General features: G+C 47.2%; 2 protein-coding genes across 6 annotated transcripts in view; one reads left to right on the forward strand and one right to left on the reverse strand.

Moving 5' to 3' along the window:
* The window catches only part of TANGO6 (transport and golgi organization 6 homolog), an 84,937-nt gene extending 70,037 nt beyond the window's left edge, over positions 1–14,900 (reverse strand). For 2 of the 4 annotated variants that reach the window (XM_073666074.1, XM_073666064.1), the window contains exons 1-4: positions 14,556–14,900; positions 7,689–8,350; positions 4,491–4,607; positions 4,015–4,165 (exon numbers count right to left, since the gene is read on the reverse strand). In XM_073666074.1, the coding sequence (XP_073522175.1) occupies positions 4,015–4,165; positions 4,491–4,607; positions 7,689–8,350; positions 14,556–14,724 (1,099 nt within the window). In that variant the 5' untranslated portion in view covers positions 14,725–14,900. The other 2 variants (XM_073666070.1, XM_073666079.1) reach the window with 2 other exon arrangements.
* LOC141219317 (uncharacterized) overlaps positions 14,670–21,929 on the forward strand; it is a 68,744-nt gene continuing 61,484 nt past the window's right edge. Inside the window, exon 1 of one of the 2 annotated variants that reach the window (XM_073666083.1) lies at positions 14,670–14,910. In XM_073666083.1, coding sequence (XP_073522184.1) covers positions 14,786–14,910 — 125 coding nt within the window. In that variant the 5' untranslated portion in view covers positions 14,670–14,785. The remainder of the gene's footprint in view (positions 14,911–21,929) is intronic. The other variant, XM_073666089.1, reaches the window with a different exon arrangement.

The following is a 21,929-nucleotide window of genomic DNA, read 5'->3' on the forward strand; positions in this document are numbered from 1 at the left end:
TGCGTCACTGACTGCTTTAAAATCTTCCACACAGAACCACGTTTTTAAACTGTAAAAATGTATCCCAATTTGTCATTCAAACATTTGGTTCATTTAGTGAATGACACATTCGAGTAGAGCTCACTTAATTTCCAGGGGGGGTTCTCCAGAATCTAAACCTTCCATTGCGTGCTTGTTTCTGGAAATCATCCATTGAGTTAAAATGGTCACTAAACCCATAGATGAATTCCCAGAGGGGTTTCATTTCCAAAATGGGGTCACTTCAGGGGGGATTCTTTAGCTCTGGTACTCTGAAAAGTGCCAGAACAGCATAATCCCCCCTGAAGTGACCCCATTATAGAAATGACACCTCTGTGGGAATTCATCTATGGGTTTAGTGACCATTTACCTATCTACTTATTTTCCCACCACTAGATTAATTTATACAGAGGAGTAGATTGTAAAATTCGGTCACTTGTTGTGGGTTTCCTCTGTTTAGGCACCTCAGGGGCTCTCCAAATGCAACATGGCGTCCGCTATCCATTCCAGTCAAATTTCCATTCCAAAAGTCAAATGGCGCTCCTTACCTTCCAAGCCATGCCGTGCGCCCAAACAGTGGCTTTGCACCACATATGGGGTATCAGCGTGCTCAGGAGAAATTGCACAACACATTTTGGGGTCCATTTTTTCTGGCTGCCCTTGTGAAAATTAAAAATTTGAGGCTAAAGTAGCAGTTTTGTGTTAAAAATGTGTTATTTTATTTTCACACTTCAACATTATAAAATTCTGTGAAGCCCCTGGGGGTTCAAGGTGCTCACCACACATCTAGATAAGTTCCTTGAGGGGTCTAGTTTACAAAATGGGGTCACTTGTTGGGGGTTTCCTCTGTTTAGGCACCTCAGGGGCTCTCCAAATGCAACATGGCGTCCGCTATCCATTCCAGTCAAATTTCCATTCCAAAAGTCAAATGGCGCTCCTTACCTTCCAAGCCATGCCGTGCGCCCAAACAGTGGCTTTGCACCACATATGGGGTATCAGCGTGCTCAGGAGAAATTGCACAACACATTTTGGGGTCCATTTTTTCTGGCTGCTCTTGTGAAAATTAAAAATTTGAGGCTAAAGTAGCAGAATTGTGTTAAAAATGTGTTTTTTTATTTTCACACTTCAACATTATAAAATTCTGTGAAGCCCCTGGGGGTTCAAGGTGCTCACCACACATCTAGATAAGTTCCTTGAGGGGTCTAGTTCCCAAAATGGGGTCACTTGTTGGGGGTTTCCTCTGTTTAGGCACCTCAGGGGCTCTCCATATGCAACATGGCGTCCGCTATCCATTCCAGTCAAATTTCCATTCCAAAAGTCAAATGGCGCTCCTTACCTTCCAAGCCATGCCGTGCGCCCAAACAGTGGCTTTGCACCACATATGGGGTATCAGCGTGCTCAGGAGAAATTGCACAACACATTTTGGGGTCCATTTTTTCTGGCTGCCCTTGTGAAAATTAAAAATTTGAGGCTAAAGTAGCAGTTTTGTGTTAAAAATGTGTTATTTTATTTTCACACTTCAACATTATAAAATTCTGTGAAGCCCCTGGGGGTTCAAGGTGCTCACCACACATCTAGATAAGTTCCTTGAGGGGTCTAGTTTACAAAATGGGGTCACTTGTTGGGGGTTTCCTCTGTTTAGGCACCTCAGGGGCTCTCCAAATGCAACATGGCGTCCGCTATCCATTCCAGTCAAATTTCCATTCCAAAAGTCAAATGGCGCTCCTTACCTTCCAAGCCATGCCGTGCGCCCAAACAGTGGCTTTGCACCACATATGGGGTATCAGCGTGCTCAGGAGAAATTGCACAACACATTTTGGGGTCCATTTTTTCTGGCTGCTCTTGTGAAAATTAAAAATTTGAGGCTAAAGTAGCAGAATTGTGTTAAAAATGTGTTTTTTTATTTTCACACTTCAACATTATAAAATTCTGTGAAGCCCCTGGGGGTTCAAGGTGCTCACCACACATCTAGATAAGTTCCTTGAGGGGTCTAGTTTCCAAAATGGGGTCACTTGTTGGGGGTTTCCTCTGTTTAGGCACCTCAGGGGCTCTCCATATGCAACATGGCGTCCGCTATCCATTCCAGTCAAATTTCCATTCCAAAAGTCAAATGGCGCTCCTTACCTTCCAAGCCATGCCGTGCGCCCAAACAGTGGCTTTGCACCACATATGGGGTATCAGCGTGCTCAGGAGAAATTGCACAACACATTTTGGGGTCCATTTTTTCTGGCTGCCCTTGTGAAAATTAAAAATTTGAGGCTAAAGTAGCAGTATGTGTTAAAAATGTGTTTTTTTATTTTCACACTTCAACATTATAAAATTCTGTGAAGCCCCTGGGGGTTCAAGGTGCTCACCACACATCTAGATAAGTTCCTTGAGGGGTCTAGTTTCCAAAATGGGGTCACTTGTTGGGGGTTTCCTCTGTTTAGACACCTCTGGGGCTCTCCAAATGCAACATGGCGTCCGCTATCCATTCCAGTCAAATTTCCATTCCAAAAGTCAAATGGCGCTCCTTACCTTCCAAGCCATGCCGTGCGCCCAAACAGTGGCTTTGCACCACATATGGGGTATCAGCGTGCTCAGGAGAAATTGCACAACACATTTTGGGGTCCATTTTTTCTGGCTGCCCTTGTGAAAATTAAAAATTTGAGGTTAAAGTAGCAGTTTTGTGAAAAAAAGTTAAATGTTCATTGTTTTCTTCCACATTCCAAAAATTCCTGTGAAGCACCTGAAGGGTTAATAAACTTCTTGAATGTGGTTTTGAGCACCTTGAGGGGTGCAGTTTTTAGAATGGTATCACTTTTGGGTATTTTCTGTCATAAAGGCTCCTCAAAGTCACTTCAAATAAGATGTGGTCCCTAAAAAAAATGTTTTTGTAAATTTTGTTGTAAAAATGAGAAATCGCTGGTCAACTTTTAACCCTTATAGCTTCCTAACAAAAAAAAATTTTGGTTCCAAAATTGTGCTGATGTGAAGTAGACATGTGGGCAATGTTATTTATTAACTATTTTGTGTGACATATCTCTCTGATTAAAGGGCATGAAAATTCAAAGTTTGAAAATTGCAAAATTTTCAAAATTTTCGCCAAATTTCCGATTTTTTCACAATCAAGCGCAAGTGATATCAAAGAAATTTTACCACTATCATGAAGTACAATATGTCACAAAAAAACAATCTCAGAATCAGGGGGATCCGTTGAAGCGTTCCAGAGTAATTACCTCATAAAGTGACAGTGGTCAGAATTGAAAAAATTGGCCCGGTCACGAAGGCAAAAACAGGCTCTGGCGCGAAGTGGTTAAACTTTCAATATCATTAAAGAAAATAAATTCTTGCCATTCTCACTTTGACCATTGATCTGTAGAGATTATTTCTCAGCAGTTATCTCATTACCACAGACCTGATTACAATAACAGGTGACATCATCATATACAGAGGATAACACAGGATCCACCATTTACAAGAGGTGATGTCACAGCTCCCCTCCTCCCCCTACCTGCAGAATGACCCATCGCATAGCAGAGGCCTATTATGAAGATATAGTTCTCCTTGCTGCACTAAATCATGGAATATAAGAGTGGGCTTCTAATGGGGTATATCATTTTCTCTGATGGATTCATATGGAATGCATCAGGGAAAACCTTCGTATGTCTTGAAATATTGAACGCATACATAAAATTCCCCAATAAGTGCATGTGAGCCATATTACAACTTAAAAACGTGGAGGTTATATGGAGCCATTCTATAGCTGTTAGAATTGGATGTAAGATCTTAGTAAAATCTAACAAAATGAAAATTACCATCTATTAAAGAAAAATTAGCTTACTGTGTGGTAAAATGTCCAAGCTTGCAATCCAGCTCATATTAGATGAACAGTACAGTGTTACAGTACTTAGCAGGCCTTTTACCCTATAACATTAGCTAATGTAAAATTTTGGGGCAACAGGTCTTAAAGATCATATGCAATATGTTGTGTTTTGGCCCTCAGCCTCAACATACCTCCTGCATCTTCTAGGATCCCACGCACCACAGCTTGCACCCCATTAGGTCTCATCAATCTTTCAGACAGCAACTGTCCAGTAAGGCGCCGCAACCAGGCGGGCGCTGGGGCTCTCTGCAGGGAGACTGAAGCACCAGAAGGAGGAGGACCCTGGAAAAATGGTTAAATATATGTAAAATCAAAGGGATTTACAGTTTTCGGATTCCAGCAGTGAGTCTCGTCGCTGCTCCCAATATATGTTACTGTCTATAATGATGACATCACCTCAACAGCGCTGCAGCCAATCAGTGAGCTCAATGGCTCGTGCCGTTAACTTGGGCAGCGCTGCTTAACTCACTTATTTGTTCCAGTGTTGACAACATGAAGACAGCACTGCAGACAATAACAGACAGCTGGAGCAGCAGTTGACACTCATTGCTGGACCCGGGGAGGGTGAGTAAAGAACTTAATGTAATGTATAATAACACAAACGTACCTGTCTAGGACCCCCCTGCAAGACGAGCAGCTCTCTGATAACAAGAGGCTGGTACAACTGATCCATCAGTCTTCTGAAAGCCTCCATGCACTGGCCCTTCTCACACTCTGTCAGGATCTACAGAAAACAACGAGGCATTTGTAATGCTGGGAATACAGGTGAGGAGACGCTGATAGGAGCAGGTAATGCAGCCTTGTGGAATTCCACTCTTCTGTGTAGTGTCATTTTAGTGACAGATCACACATCCAGTTGGCTGCTATGGTTAACAACACCTCAGCTTGTGGATACTTACTTCTACAAACAGGATCACATACAAGACAGGAAAAGCATACCTCTAGCCAAAAGCTGAAACCATGACTATGGAGCATGCTCCTCCACCTCTTCTGCACTCTATGCTGTATTTCTAGGCTTCTGAATCTGGAAGCAGTGACCTGGCCTCTAAAATTCCCAACTATATTACATTACATCCATAATCTTGTGTTATTTTTTCATGGTACTCCCCTATATTTTCACTTAGTGAGGCCCTGGGGTGTCACCACTTATATAACAGAATCCTTGGGGGGACTTGTGTTATAGTTTGAATTGTCCCATTCTGTTACATAAGTGGTGACACCCCGGGTGTCAACAAATGAAAATATACCTTGAAAAAATAACACAAGATAGGCAGATTAAGGACAATATTTTATTAATACTCCATATGTATTTTAAACACAATTAATAATAAAAGTTACATTTTATGGCTAGCTTGCGAGGGATTCTAACATGGGGTTCACCCTTTTTGGTTGATTTACAATATATTCTTTCTTTCCTTTTGTTCTGATTTGGCTCCTTAGAAAATCTGCAGCGGAAATTGACAGGCGATGCCTATATGGCAATTGAAGCTAGTCCATTTATCCTGCAAATACAAAGAATGAAACCTGCAGTAAATCAGCAGCGAAAGTCACGATTTAGTACAGATTTCACTTTTGCTGATAATCTTATGTATGTGTACCTCTATGAATTACAGTCACTACCCCAATTCCCAGATCTACCATTCAATTACACACAGTAATGAGCCTTTCCTGTGCGCACACTTGTTCAACAGACTCATAAAAACAAATGCAATAGCAGATCATCTATATAAATTCCCATAGGTATTAACAGAAAAGAACCCGAACAGTTAAATTATGGGGAGAGATTATGCCCAAGCTGCAATTAAAAGGACAATGCACATTATCCATCTTATTGCCCTTCTCTACCCAGTGATTTGAAATAGGAGGCTATTTTGATAGTATTATAGGAAGGAAGTCCAGAGATATTTCTCCCCTATGATCATTACCTTACCTCATCTATATCCACAGTGACATAATTATCAAGAATGAAAAAAGACAAAAGTCCATCTCGCTCACTCCTCGTTTAGGGAGAAAACAGCATTTTCTTTTCATGTTTTTTGTATTGTTGTATGTCTTCAATATCCAACATCACCACTAGGTGGCAAAGACTTACATACTCATAAGAGGCCAGCACTCCAATGGTTTATGCCCCTACTCTCAGTACTCATTGTATACAAGCCACAGCTAAATATCACTCATCAGCATTACAGGGGAGAACAAATCCCTTTTTAAACTGAAACATACATAATAATGGCATGAGTATACAAATATATAGTATGGTAAGAAGGAATAGAAAACAATGGTGGGAATCGATTTGCAGCACCATTGGCCATGTCAGTTATCTGTGGCCGTTGGAGGGAGAACAGCCTCTGCATCCGTGGCTCTTCTTTTGATTCATAACATGACGCCAAGACCTGTGGATGCTATCAAGATAGGAAGTGGCTCTCAGGCTCGCTGACGTGGCCGATGGACTGGGTCCCGCAAGTCAATTCACACCAACACTAATGGCTGCACTTCAGGTTATGAAATAGTGGCTGAAAATTCCCATGAATGAATATGTATCAGTGGATGCAGTCTATTATACTGCAGTATAAATCTAGAGGAGACTGTAGCCAACTTTCCTCAACGTAGAGGAAAAAAATCCCTTCTTGATCAGAATAAATCTCTGGAGGAATGACCTATGTTTAGTGAGCTAACAGACAATAGTGTTACTACTTCACATAAAGGCTTTTTCCATATCTCACTGTACTTGCAGTGAAGAATTTCTTTCTATGCTGTAACAAATTAATTCCTGTCATTTTGTATCTATACAAATCTATGGGTCCCTACGGTAAAAACAAAACAATAGTTCCGGATACTGTGTGCATTCCTTCCATTTGTCCCAGTGGTTGCCCAGCTGTAAACCCTCTCCAGGCTTGCTATGTCCTCCTTTCTCACTGGCATTGTAAACTATTTTGTCGGACTAGTGGCCTGTATGAAGGTAACACTGTATGTCTCTTCATGTGCGTCTCAGCCCTCTTGGTTTCTCCTAGGAATCTATTGACTTTGCCAGCAGCTGCCTGGTACTGGTTGCTGCAGGTATTTCCCAGGTCAGCTTTATTACTATGATTACACTTGTTTCCTCTTCCTTGGGCATTTTGTACATTGTGTTCAGCTTTATTTGCCACTTCAATGCCTTCTGAAATCATTTACATGCACATGTGAATGATATCAGCAGATTTCAAGATTTTATATTGTAAAACCCCACTCCAGCCTTTTTTTATTGCAGGACTGGAGTAGTGCTACTAATCTAAGCTCCCTGCCCCTAGCATAATACTTACCAGCCAGTTTCTGACCTGCCTGAACGCTCCAGTGTTAGCTGGCTGATCCAAAAGTCACAACTCAATGTAATCTATGAGAGGCAGAACAAGGCCAGAGTGCGGCTCTCATAGATTTACACTGAGAGCTGCTGATCGCTATCTCTGACTTCTGGTTAGTGAGGAGCTGCAGTCACAAGATGGCGCCACAGGATCGAAGTGGCCCCAGGAAAAGAAGAAGATGGCAGCTGGTAAGTATTTCACTGGGGGCAGGGAACTTCCATTAGTGATACCACTCCAGCACTGAAATAAAAAATATATAAAAGCTGCAGTGGTGCTTTATGTTTAGCGGCAAATTTTAAAAATGGGAAAAATTATTTGTGTGCCTGGAATCAGAAGAATTGCCTTCTATATTGGCGTTCTGTGGTGTCCGTTACATTCAGCACATAAGGGATGCTGGCAGACTTTTATATTTTATTCTGCAGACAATTTTATATGTAAGAACACATGGAAAACAGTCGATAATATACCTTCGGACTCTCTTTTGCCCCCTCATCAGTGTTCCCTTTGGTTGGGCAGTACCCAAGCTGACAGAGCCCGGCCATCAGGTCTCCCAGATGCTGCGTAAAGAACAGGTTTCCTAAAGAAGAATGACGAGACACCTCCAGCAAGCACATACATGTAATGTGCAGCCTACGTGTACGGACTTGTGGCAAGTCACATGACACCATCGAACATACAAGGGCTCCAAATTCTGACCGCTGCTGTAAAGGAAGGCCAATCCCTGGCAGAAGGTATGGGCAGATCCCCATAGACACCACAAACTGCAGAGCTGATTGGACAGTCCTCTGCTGAGCTATGCTGAGAGTATCTGGAGACAGAGGAGGGGCTGCCTCAGGGGTCCTCAGGTTGGGTTTACAGGGTCGAAAAGACTTTGCCAATTCGATCATACTTTCCTTAAGACAAAGCAGTAGCAGCAGGGCTTGTGACGTGAACTTCCATGATGGATCCGCTTGAGATTGCAAACTTTCATTCAACCATGAGGAATTATTTGAGACCTTTTCTCGGAAAGTCACTAGGGGCTTCCACTTGGAGACTTGCTTTAGTTCTTCCTCTAGGGCAGACGCATTGAACTGTAAGGTGCTGAGTAGGGCAGCTCGTTTATCAGCGTTATGGTCACTAGATCCAGATTCTGGAATAGAATAATAGGGACACAGATTTAATAGTAGCTTCAGACAACAGCTAGCAGAAACAGGGCATGGCAACCTTCCCTTATGAGGCCGAGATGTAACACATTGGGAAGGGATTTAGAAAAACTAGCATGACGGAGAAGTATCTGTTGCCCATAGCAACCAGTCAGGCTTTCACTTTCATTTTCCAAAGCACCTCTGAGACACAGCAGCAGGAATCTGGCTCCTTTGAGCAATTGCTCCACGTTTTCCTTGCACTTAGTTCAGAGACATCTACATTTATATGAAATAAAGCTGCCCTTACACGTAGGACCAGGTCAGAAAATGTTTATTGTAATGTTTGGCTTTAAGGAGGATGCATCACCTTTCCTGACATGCTTAGGAAATACTCTTCCTCCAAAATAAATAGCAGTCTTTCCTGTTTCTGTGAGTACAGAGCTTGGCTATTTATCCAGCAGTTCCATAAATAATTAATGGAGCTGAGGCCGAGAATGAGCACCTCTAACATTCAAGATGGACTCTGCAGTCCCTGACCGTGCTCTCAGACTTGCTGGTGGTCCCAGTGGTCAGACCCCCAGCAATAATAATCTTCATTTCTGTAGCGCCAACAAATTCTGCAGCACTGTACAATTCAGAAGGGGCTTGTACTGACAGTAAAGACATTACAGAATAAACATAACTCAGATACCAAGAGGCATAAGGGCCCTGCTGCTCGCAAGCTACAATCTATGAGGATTTGTGTGACGTAAAAGGAAAAAATCCACAGGGGAGTGTTTTCTGCTAAAAAGTTTTTTAAACTGTCAAAGTTCATATGTGATGTATGTCCTACAATGTCAGTGCAAATTGCAGTATGTGGGACAGACCACTATGCCAATACATCTTAGAATGAATAAGCACAGGTCTAACATTAAAAATGGCGTTATGGATCACAGCCTGTCAAGGCATTTTTTCCATGTACATGAAAAAAATCCTCTAACTTAGATCTTCCCATAATAGCACAAATATCGGTCAGCTTCATGGATAGATACCAAAGCCTGATAAATAGAGAAAGCTATTGGATTTTTAAATTATCTACGTAAGCCCCGGAAGGACTAAATGAATGCATAGAGTATACAGGCCAATACACACTGGCAGTATGCAGGTTAACATGCATCACATTGACAATGGGACAAGTTTGCTGCAGAGCTATAGAGCAGTGGTGATGGTGTTAAATGATTCAAGAATTTGTGTCCCCACACCTGGTTAAGGGGTTTTATAAAAATGTTGGTTAATTTGAATGTATGTTTTTATTTGTACCTGATAAAGAGCACTTCGTTCTAGAAACAAGTTGTTTTAATAAAAACATTGTTCTTCTTTAATAATTCATTGGAGTGACAGCGCCATTGGATGGTCATTTTTTATTTTGGATCTGTGTTGTCACCCGCAGCAGGGGGCTGATGACATCAGAGTTGTGCCTGAGATTGCATGGTTCCAGGTGAGCCTTTTCAGTATTGGGCTTGAGTAAGCCAGTCTGGGCCGATTCACACATAGGAGAGCCTCGGTTTCTTTCTTTGTAAAAGGAAAAAAGAGCTTGTCATGTATGGTCCAGCCATCATCATGAACGGGTGACCTGCCTGTATCATTACAAGTACAGATATCAAAGTGCTACTGAGTGTGTGTAAACAGAAGATAGACAGGACAGATTCTGAGGAAAATAGGGAGAGCAAGAAATAGTTAATTATTGAGTGAGGTGATACGCCAGTCTAAAGAAATGTGTTTTTAGAGCACAAAGGAAACTGAAAAGACTGGAAATTAACAGACTTGTTTAGAGTGGAGCATTAGGCTATGTGCCCACGATGCAGAAATGCTCTGGATTTTTTTTGAGCGTTTCTACATGTACATGCGTTTTTCCTGCCAGGGACATGTGGATGTGAAGTGTTCTTCCCATGCATTTCTGCATGCGGGTTGACAAGCGCTTTCCAGGCGATTTTAGCATCACTTGGAAAGTGCTTGTCAACTTGGTCACACTATATAAATCCATGCAAACAACATGGATTTATATAGTGTGACCGTAAAGAATGGTAAAAAATAAATCTATACTTACCTTCTGATGTCCCCCGCAGTCTTGCTTCGCTCCATCCTGGCTGCCGGCAGATCGCGGTACACTGAAGGACCTGCCGACGTCAGCGTCGCGTGACCCGTCACATGACTAGGACGTCAGCACAGGTCCTTCAGTCCATCGCGATCTGCCGGCATGAGAGGACGAGCACACCGGGGGCCGTCAGAAGGTAAGTATAATATTTATTTTTTATTTTATTCTTTTTTTCACAGGTTCTATGGTACCCGGGTCCGGAGGAGAGTCTCCTCTCCTCCACACCCGGGTACCATCCGCACATTGGAACGCATGTATTCCGCATCTACATATACAGTGATGTGTAATCCATGCGTTCCAATGCAAGTCAATTGCGGCGAAAACGCAGCGCTTCCGCAAAATAATTGGTAATGCTGAATTTTTCCCGCAATGATAATCCGCAGCGGAAATTTCCGCAGCATGTGCACAGCACATGCGGATTATTATTGGGGAACATGGCAGGCCTTCTACCATGCGTTTTTTAAGCGTTTTTGCTGCTGCGGAAACGCTTAAAAAACGCATCGTGGGCACACAGCCTTAAAGTGCACTCTTTGAGACAGAAGTGTAAGACGCAAAATATAGAGGATGTTAGTCTTAGGTCACTAGTGGAATGGAGAGCACAGACATGAGGGCAGAGATGTAGGGAGGTGCTGAACTGTGGAGTGCTTTGTGGGTGAGAGTGATAAGTTTATATTGGACTCTGTAGCGGATGGGCAACCAGTGCAGTGACTGGAACAGGGTACTGGCACAGGTGTAGCAGTTGGAGAGGAATATGATCCTGGCTGCTGCATTCTGGATAGATTGGAGAGGGGAGAGTTTAGCAAGAGGGAGACCGATTAGTAGAGAGTTGCAGAATTCCAGGATAGAATGAATCAAACACATTGCAAACCTTATCCCAGCATTTCCTATGAGAATTTGGAAGATCTGTGCACATGATCAGGAATTTTCCTGAAAGGATTTCATGTGCAGAAAAAGAAACGGCATGTCCATTCTTTGTGCGGACAAACGCACAAAAAACGCATGTAAATGCAAAAAAACGCATCCGCGTTTTTGATGCCAAGAGGTGCAGAATCTTGTAGAAACACTGCAGAAATTTCTGCAAGCATTTCCTGATTGTGCGCACATACCCTAAGAGTTTTTGCAGAGTCAGAGGTTTTTGAGGTGTAGGTGACATGAGCAAGAGAGTGTTCGGATGTAGGGAGTGAATGAAAGATCTGAGTCAAAAATAACCCCAAGACAGCCAGCAGGAGAGTAATGGTAGAACCACACACAGAAATGGCAATATTGGGTATAGGTAGGTTATTAGAGGGAGGAAATACATGGAGTTCAGTTTTTGACGGATTCAGTTTCAGATAGAGGGAGAACATAGTGTTAGAGAAGGCGGAAAGACAATCACTGGCATTTTGTAGTAATGCAGGGGTGATGTCCGGAGCAGAGGTGTATAATTGGGTGTCATCAGCATAGAGATGGTACTAAATACCGAATCTAATGATTGTTTGTCCAATAGGAGCAGTGTATAAGGAGAAGAGGAGGGGGCCTAGGACTGATCCCTGAGGGACATCGACAGTACATGGAAGAGGAGAGGAAAAGGTAAGGTGAAGTAACCGTCAGAGAGGTAGGGGGAGAACGCAGGAGAGGGTGCAGCACAGAGAGGGGGAGAACGCAGGAGAGCGTGCAGCACAGTGAGGGGGAGGACCCAGGAAAGGGGCGGATCACAGAGAGGGGGAGGACCCAGGAGAGTGGCAGATCACAGAGAGGGGGAGGACCCAGGAGAGTGGCGGAGCACAGAGAGGGGGAGGACCCAGGAGAGTGGCGGAGCACAGAGAGGGGGAGGACCCAGGAGAGTGGCGGAGCACAGAGAGGGGGAGGACCCAGGAGAGTGGCGGAGCACAGAGGGGGCGAACCCAAGAGAGGGCGGAGCACAGAGAGGGGGCAAACCCAAGAGAGGGCGGAGCACAGAGAGGGGGCGAACCCAAGAGAGGGCGGAGCACAGAGAGGGGGCGAACCCAAGAGAGGGCGGAGCACAGAGAGGGGGCGAACCCAAGAGAGGGCGGAGCACAGAGAGGGGGCGAACCCAAGAGAGGGCGGAGCACAGAGAGGGGGCGAACCCAAGAGAGGGCGAACCCAAGAGAGGGCGGAGCACAGAGAGGGCGGAGCACAGAGAGGGGGCGAACCCAAGAGAGGGCGGAGCACAGAGAGGGGGCGAACCCAAGAGAGGGCGGAGCACAGAGAGGGGGCGAACCCAAGAGAGGGCGGAGCACAGAGAGGGGGCGAACCCAAGAGAGGGCGGAGCACAGAGAGGGGGCGAACCCAAGAGAGGGCGGAGCACAGAGAGGGGGCGAACCCAAGAGAGGGCGGAGCACAGAGAGGGGGCGAACCCAAGAGAGGGCGGAGCACAGAGAGGGGGCGAACCCAAGAGAGGGCGGAGCACAGAGAGGGGGCGAACCCAAGAGAGGGCGGAGCACAGAGAGGGGGCGAACCCAAGAGAGGGCGGAGCACAGAGAGGGGGCGAACCCAAGAGAGGGCGGAGCACAGAGAGGGGGCAAACCCAAGAGAGGGCGGAGCACAGAGAGGGGGCAAACCCAAGAGAGGGGGCAAACCCAAGAGAGGGCGGAGCACAGAGAGGGGGTGCTGGTAGTATACAGTGTCAAATGGACTCTGGACTGCAGGAGAATCAGAGTACTCGGTACTCAAAATAATGCAAAAAAAAATCTTTATTTGGAAAAGCACCTTCCATTGCAGGCATCTCCTGCCTTTCAGCAGCGCTGCTTCCATACTTACACAGCACATGCAATAAGTATTGACAAAGGCCTGAGTGTATGAGGCCGAGACGTTACATTTACCTTGGATTGCTTCATGAAATAAAGATTTTTTTTTGCATCGATTTTGTGCGCCAAGTACTCTGCTACAAATATTTATAGAGTGGAACCTCTACTTGTGCACCATTCACACTGAGTGCCGTATACTTATCTGGAGGAGAATGAGGCATTGGTTTTGCTATGGCATGAATAAAGAGAAAATTTCAGCTCACCCCTGGTTTTGCTATAGCAAACTTAGTCTACGCTGTATGGTAGCACTATTAGTGGGGTGATGAGGCAGTATTATACATGGATACATAAAGTAACCCAACAGTAAATGCAATCAAAAACATATATACGCACTTCCAATATCACTAAATAGCAAGAAATGAAAGGAAGCAGAAAAGGTGTAAAATAAGACAATTTCTTTATTAAAGTATCCATAATAAAAATCAATAAAAGAACAGGAGAAATTACTTAAAGTGCCACACTACCAGCAATATACACATTCTCATATAAAGCAATATATATCTATATATATATATATATCAGAGAGGAATAATCAAGTCACAGGCAATATGTGCACTCTATCCGGGCTGTTACAGTTTCAATAGCCCAATATTTAAATTGACCCCAAATGGATCCATCAGTATAAGAGATACAGGCAATAGAGCACCCCCCCCCCCAAAAAAAGAGTAGCACAGAAGTGGCCTGAAGTAAAGTAGCCCTGGGGTATTAGACTTCCCACCAACCAGGTTGTATACTTCTCTTTTGCTTCAGGCCACTTCTGTGCTACTCTTTTTTTGGCACTATTGCCTGTATCTGTTATACTGATGGATCCATTTGGGGTCAATTTAAATATTGGGCTATTGAAACTGTAACAGCCCGGATGGAGTGCACATGTTGCCTGTGACTTGATTGTTCCTCTCTGATATATATTTATATATATATATATTGCTTTATATGAGAATGTGTATATTGCTGGTGGTGTGGCACTTTGTCCTTTCTCCTGTTCTTTCATTATGGATACTTTTGTAAAGAAATTGTCTTATTAATTGACGCCTTTTCTGTTCCTTTCGTTTCTTGCTATTTATGGATACATAAAGGCAGACCGATAGCATAGAGCTCGCATGCTCTAACCCTGCAGAAAACAACTTATCAGTACCTCAATGATGGTTCTGACACTAGAAGCTAATGGCAAGTTCGTATATCTCTTTTTTGGATATAATGGCCGCACTCAGCTGCTGTGGCACTACAAGTCCCAGCACACAGCTGCATGCTGGGACACATAGTCCTCACCTCTCGGTGTTATCAGTATTTTCAGCGCTTCCACCACAGTACCCACGCTCAGAGAGGCAGCCATGTTTTGGTCGCCCCTCCTCCGGATCAACGTCATCACGCTGCACTTGCGTTCACGCACCAAATCCCGCCTCTCGCTTTTGCACTTCCGGACCTGCGCTGTGCCCATTACATGTCGGGTAATGAGTGAGTGACTGGGTGACAGCTGTGACGCGGTGTACAGCGCCGGGATGTCGCGGTCATCGGCACTGCCGAGGATCTACATAGGTCGGCTCAGTCACCGCACTCGGGAAAGCGATGTGGAACGTTTCTTCAAGGGCTTCGGGAAGATTGTGGGGGTGGACCTGAAGAATGGGTGAGTGAGCAGTGTGTGGCCAAGGGGGGCGGCGCTGATTGGAGCTGCTCTGCCATACTGCTTCTGTATCCTGTAGCCCGTGACCGGGCTGCTCCGTGTAATTGTAGGAGAGCTCCATAGACAATGCAGATCCGCCCCTCATCCATGTAGTGGAGGAATACACGCTCCTGCCATCACAGGAAGCCCTATGCCTGTGGCCTGCCATTATCAAGTGCTGCCCCTTACAGAGGTGCTGATGGGACGAGCCCTATGCCTGTGGCCTGCCATTATCAAGTGCTGCCCCTTACAGAGGTGCTGATGGGACGAGCCCTATGCCTGTGGCCTACCATTATCAAGTGCTGCCCCTTACAGGTGGGCTGATGGGATGAGCCCTATGCCTGTGGCCTACCATTATCAAGTGCTGCCCCTTACAGAGGTGCTGATGGGACGAGCCCTATGCCTGTGGCCTGCCATTATCAAGTGCTGCCCCTTACAGAGGTGCTGATGGGACGAGCCCTATGCCTGTGGCCTACCATTATCAAGTGCTGCCCCTTACAGGTGGGCTGATGGGATGAGCCCTATGCCTGTGGCCTACCATTATCAAGTGCTGCCCCTTACAGAGGTGCTGATGGGACGAGCCCTATGCCTGTGGCCTGCCATTATCAAGTGCTGCCCCTTACAGAGGTGCTGATGGGACGAGCCCTATGCCTGTGGCCTGCCATTATCAAGTGCTGCCCCTTACAGAGGTGCTGATGGGACGAGCCCTATGCCTGTGGCCTGCCATTATCAAGTGCTGCCCCTTACAGGTGGGCTGATGGGACGAGCCCTATGCCTGTGGCCTGCCATTATCAAGTGCTGCCCCTTACAGAGGTGCTGATGGGACGAGCCCTATGCCTGTGGCCTACCATTATCAAGTGCTGCCCCTTACAGGTGGGCTGATGGGATGAGCCCTATGCCTGTGGCCTGTCATTATCAAGTGCTGCCCCTTACAGGTGGGCTGACGGGACGAGCCCTATGCATGTGGCCTGACATTATCAAGTGCTGTCCCTTACAGAGGTGCTGATGGGACGAGCCCTATGCCTGTGGCCTGACATTATCAAGTGCTGTCCCTTACAGAGGTGCTGATGGGACGAGCCCTATGCCTGTGGCCTACCATTATCAAGTGCTGCCCCTTACAGGTGGGCTGATGGGATGAGCCCTATGCCTGTGGCCTACCATTATCAAGTGCTGCCCTTTACAGGTGGGCTGATGGGACTAGCCCTATGGCTGTGGCCTGCCATTATCAAGTGCTGCCCCTTACAGGTGGGCTGATGGGACTAGCCCTATGGCTGTGGCCTACCATTATCAAGTGCTGCCCCTTACAGGTGGGCTGATGGAACGAGCCCTATGCCTGTGGCCTGCCATTATCAAGTGCTGCCCCTTGCAGGTGGGCTGATGGGACGAGCCCTATGCCTGTGGCCTACCATTATCAAGTGCTGCCCCTTACAGGTGGGCTGATGGGACTAGCCCTATGCCTGTGGCCTACCATTATCAAGTGCTGCCCCTTACAGGTGGGCTGATGGGACTAGCCCTATGCCTGTGGCCTACCATTATCAAGTGCTGCCCCTTACAGGTGGGCTGATGGGACTAGCCCTATGCCTGTGGCCTACCATTATCAAGTGCTGCCCCTTACAGAGGTGCTGATGGGACGAGCCCTATGCCTGTGGCCTGCCATTATCAAGTGCTGCCCCTTACAGAGGTGCTGATGGGACGAGCCCTATGCCTGTGGCCTGCCATTATCAAGTGCTGCCCCTTACAGGTGGGCTGATGGGACGAGCCCTATGCCTGTGGCCTGCCATTATCAAGTGCTGCCCCTTACAGGTGGGCTGATGGGACGAGCCCTATGCCTGTGGCCTACCATTATCAAGTGCTGCCCCTTACAGAGGTGCTGATGGGACGAGCCCTATGCCTGTGGCCTGACATTATCAAGTGCTGTCCCTTACAGAAGTGCTGATGGGACGAGCCCTATGCCTGTGGCCTACCATTATCAAGTGCTGCCCCTTACAGGTGGGCTGACGGGATGAGCCCTATGCCTGTGGCCTACCATTATCAAGTGCTGCCCCTTACAGGTGGGCTGACGGGACGAGCCCTATGCCTGTGGCCTACCATTATCAAGTGCTGCCCCTTACAGGTGGGCTGATGGGACGAGCCCTATGCCTGTGGCCTGCCATTATCAAGTGCTGCCCCTTACAGAGGTGCTGATGGGACGAGCCCTATGCCTGTGGCCTACCATTATCAAGTGCTGCCCCTTACAGGTGGGCTGATGGGATGAGCCCTATGCCTGTGGCCTGCCATTATCAAGTGCTGCCCCTTACAGGTGGGCTGACGGGACGAGCCCTATGCATGTGGCCTGACATTATCAAGTGCTGTCCCTTATAGAGGTGCTGATGGGACTAGCCCTATGGCTGTGGCCTGCCATTATCAAGTGCTGCCCCTTACAGGTGGGCTGACGGGACGAGCCCTATGCCTGTGGCCTGCCATTATCAAGTGCTGCCCCTTACAGGTGGGCTGACGGGACGAGCCCTATGCCTGTGGCCTGCCATTATCAAGTGCTGCCCCTTACAGGTGGGCTGACGGGACGAGCCCTATGCCTGTGGCCTACCATTATCAAGTGCTGCCCCTTACAGGTGGGCTGATGAGACGAGCCCTATGCCTGTGGCCTGCCATTATCAAGTGCTGCCCCTTACAGGTGGGCTGATGGGACGAGCCCTATGCCTGTGGCCTGCCATTATCAAGTGCTGCCCCTTACAGAGGTGCTGATGGGACGAGCCCTATGCCTGTGGCCTACCATTATCAAGTGCTGCCCCTTACAGGTGGGCTGATGGGATGAGCCCTATGCCTGTGGCCTGCCATTATCAAGTGCTGCCCCTTACAGGTGGGCTGACGGGACGAGCCCTATGCATGTGGCCTGACATTATCAAGTGCTGTCCCTTACAGAGGTGCTGATGGGACGAGCCCTATGCCTGTGGCCTGACATTATCAAGTGCTGTCCCTTACAGAGGTGCTGATGGGACGAGCCCTATGCCTGTGGCCTACCATTATCAAGTGCTGCCCCTTACAGGTGGGCTGATGGGATGAGCCCTATGCCTGTGGCCTACCATTATCAAGTGCTGCCCTTTACAGGTGGGCTGATGGGACTAGCCCTATGGCTGTGGCCTGCCATTATCAAGTGCTGCCCCTTACAGGTGGGCTGATGGGACTAGCCCTATGGCTGTGGCCTGCCATTATCAAGTGCTGCCCCTTACAGGTGGGCTGATGGAACAAGCCCTATGCCTGTGGTCTGCCATTATCAAGTGCTGCCCCTTGCAGGTGGGCTGATGGGACGAGCCCTATGCCTGTGGCCTGCCATTATCAAGTGCTGCCCCTTACAGAGGTGCTGATGGGACGAGCCCTATGCCTGTGGCCTGCCATTATCAAGTGCTGCCCCTTACAGGTGGGCTGATGGGACGAGCCCTATGCCTGTGGCCTGCCATTATCAAGTGCTGCCCCTTACAGGTGGGCTGACGGGATGAGCCCTATGCCTGTGGCCTACCATTATCAAGTGCTGCCCCTTAAAGAGGTGCTGATGGGACGAGCCCTATGCCTGTGGCCTACCATTATCAAGTGCTGCCCCTTACAGGTGGGCTGACGGGACGAGCCCTATGCCTGTGGCCTGCCATTATCAAGTGCTGCCCCTTACAGGTGGGCTGACGGGACGAGCCCTATGCCTGTGGCCTACCATTATCAAGTGCTGCCCCTTACAGGTGGGCTGACGGGACGAGCCCTATGCCTGTGGCCTACCATTATCAAGTGCTGCCCCTTACAGGTGGGCTGATGGGACGAGCCCTATGCCTGTGGCCTGCCATTATCAAGTGCTGCCCCTTACAGGTGGGCTGATGGGACGAGCCCTATGCCTGTGGCCTGCCATTATCAAGTGCTGCCCCTTACAGGTGGGCTGATGGGACGAGCCCTATGCCTGTGGCCTGCCATTATCAAGTGCTGCCCCTTGCAGGTGGGCTGATGGGATGAGCCCTATGCCTGTGGCCTGCCATTATCAAGTGCTGCCCCTTACAGGTGGGCTGATGGGATGAGCCCTATGCCTGTGGCCTGCCATTATCAAGTGCTGCCCCTTACAGAGGTGCTGATGGGACGAGCCCTATGCCTGTGGCCTGACATTATCAAGTGCTGTCCCTTACAGAGGTGCTGATGGGACGAGCCCTATGCCTGTGGCCTACCATTATCAAGTGCTGCCCCTTACAGGTGGGCTGATGGGATGAGCCCTATGCCTGTGGCCTACCATTATCAAGTGCTGCCCTTTACAGGTGGGCTGATGGGACTAGTCCTATGGCTGTGGCCTACCATTATCAAGTGCTGCCCCTTACAGGTGGGCTGATGGAACAAGCCCTATGCCTGTGGCCTGCCATTATCAAGTGCTGCCCCTTGCAGGTGGGCTGATGGGACGAGCCCTATGCCTGTGGCCTACCATTATCAAGTGCTGCCCCTTACAGGTGGGCTGATGGGACTAGCCCTATGCCTGTGGCCTACCATTATCAAGTGCTGCCCCTTACAGAGGTGCTGATGGGACTAGCCCTATGGCTCCTGTGCTCAGGGCTCCCATCTATGAGACTAGATGCACATGACCATACTATAGCGGCCGTGTTTGGGCCACTAACATGTACAGACATGGTGCTGTTAATCCGGGTGAGGCGCGAGCGTACAATGCTGCCGCAATACAGGCGTGAATCCAGTCATAGCCAGAGGTAAATTTTGTGTGCAGAGTTCCTTACACCCTGCATTCCATGGTAGGCATTTATTTATGGGCTCCATATACTACCACATGTCCTGGAGCTGCCCCTGCTGTAAAATGGGCAGCTCCACACTGATTGGTCAGTGTGCAGTGGCACACCCTCAACTTGTAACACCCAGTTGTCAATTTATTCCTACATTTTTAGGTGACGTTACAGAGGATCCGTACAACGTGGAGTTGAACGAAAAGCTGCTCCAGAATTGTTATTTTAGGCGTGTCAGGAGAGCAGGCAACTGCTCGTCACATGTGTGCTGTTAGCTTAGTGTTATCTGGGGATAAAGGTATACCATTCTTCAGATACTTGCGTGTAGTTCCCTGATTGCCGCACTTTGGGGTCCCCATTTAGCTTTCTATAGCACCGCATGATGAGGTGTCTTTCACAAGCACAACACCTGAGCGAGCCAGCAATTCACAGCTGTCTGCAGGCTATAATCCACACATTACTGCAGGGACTGACTACCCCACTCATGGGAACTACACAGGGATGTGTTGGGGGACCAGAATAAGAAGAACCTTAAGAATTCTAGAATTCATTATTTCAAGATCATGGGCAAATTGTTTTTGTTATTTGATGTCAGGAAAATATTTAAAGTGGTAATCTGGTTTAAAAGTGTATGTAGCCCTAGGGTTCCAGACCTGTAAAATAGCAATCAAAGCTCTTACTCTCTCACCCCACCCCAGGTCCAGCACTGCAGCCTATCAACAAAGACCAGAGCAGCAGTGAAGATGCAGTGCTAGACCTGGGGAGGGGGAGTAAGAGCTTTGATTGTTATTTTATAGGTCTGGAACCCTAGGGGCACACAAATTTTGAAAGCGGACAACCCCTCTGAATTTCTTGATCACTCTTGGCAGCGCATTCCTAACTGCTTAAACAATAAGGTCTCTGTCTATCCTTTTTAGGTAGGAAAAGAGTGGGCAGCCTAAGACTGGTGATTTTTCTACAACACATATGTCTAAAGAACCAGACTTTCAGGTCACATCTCATGGTTTGTGGGCTGATGGCATGTAGAGAGGCATCCACCAACCCTCCAGGGCCCTCCTTGCTGTGAAAGATCAGGAGCATTATGGACCCCTCTGGCCACTTCTGCTACTGAATGGCATTTAGAACAATCGTAAGTCTGAGTCTGCCCACTCTGAAATATAAAAAAACTTGTTTAAGTGCTACATATAACATAGATAAATATATACTTAACGCCTGGACCGACGCTGCTCCTTTTTCGGAGCTGTGATTCCTGGCAATTCATGGTGGCTGCTGATCAGCTTCGTTAATGTCATGTGACTGCAGAGTATTACAGCACCGACATTGCAGGCATGGCGCTAGTCTACGGGGTAAGTGTAAGATTTTGCTTGTTGTGTTTTTTTTGTTGTTTTTTTTAAATCTGAGTACTTAAAGCGCACCTGTCAGCAGGATTGTGCTCAGTAAACTACATACACTGTCAGGTGGGCGACATTACACTGAGTAAAATGATACCTTGGTTGATGAAATCCACCCTGTGGTTCTTGTGTACTATTTACTTTGTTTGGAGATAATGATATGCTTGTGCTCTGAGGCGCCCTGTGGGGGGTGCTTTATTTGGTGCTCTGCTTACATACACTGCTCAAAAAAATAAAGGGAACACTTAAACAACAGAATATAACTCCAAGTAAATCAAACTTCTGTGAAATCAAACTGTCCACTTAGGAAGCAACACTGATTGACAATCAATTTCACATGCTGTTGTGCAAATGGAATAGAGAATAGATGGAAATTATTGGCAATTATCAAAGCACACTAAATAAAGGAGTGGTTCTGCAGGTGGGGACCACAGACCACATCTCAGTACCAATGCTTTCTGGCTGATGTTTTGGTCACTTTTGAATGTAGGTTGTGCTTTCACACTCGTGGTAGCATGAGACTGACTCTGCAACCCACAGAAGTTGCTCAGGTAGTGCAGCTCATCCAGGATGGCACATCAATGCGAGCTGTGGCAAGAAGGTTTGCTGTGTCTGTCAGCGTAGTGTCCAGAGGCTGGAGGCACTACCAGGAGACGTGGAGGGGGCCATAGGAGGGCAACAACCCAGCAGCAGGACCGCTACCTCTGCCTTTGTTCAAGGAGGAACAGGAGGAGCACTGCCAGAGCCCTGCAAAATGACCTCCATCAGGCCACAAATGTGCATGTGTCTGCACAAATGGTTAGAAACCGACTCCATGAGGGTGGTATGAGGGCCTGACGTC

The sequence above is a fragment of the Phyllobates terribilis genome, unplaced genomic scaffold (assembly GCF_046119375.1).
Source record: "Phyllobates terribilis strain yellow unplaced genomic scaffold, ASM4611937v1 Scaffold_2__4_contigs__length_985480577, whole genome shotgun sequence".
Taxonomy (NCBI): Eukaryota; Metazoa; Chordata; class Amphibia; order Anura; family Dendrobatidae; genus Phyllobates; species Phyllobates terribilis.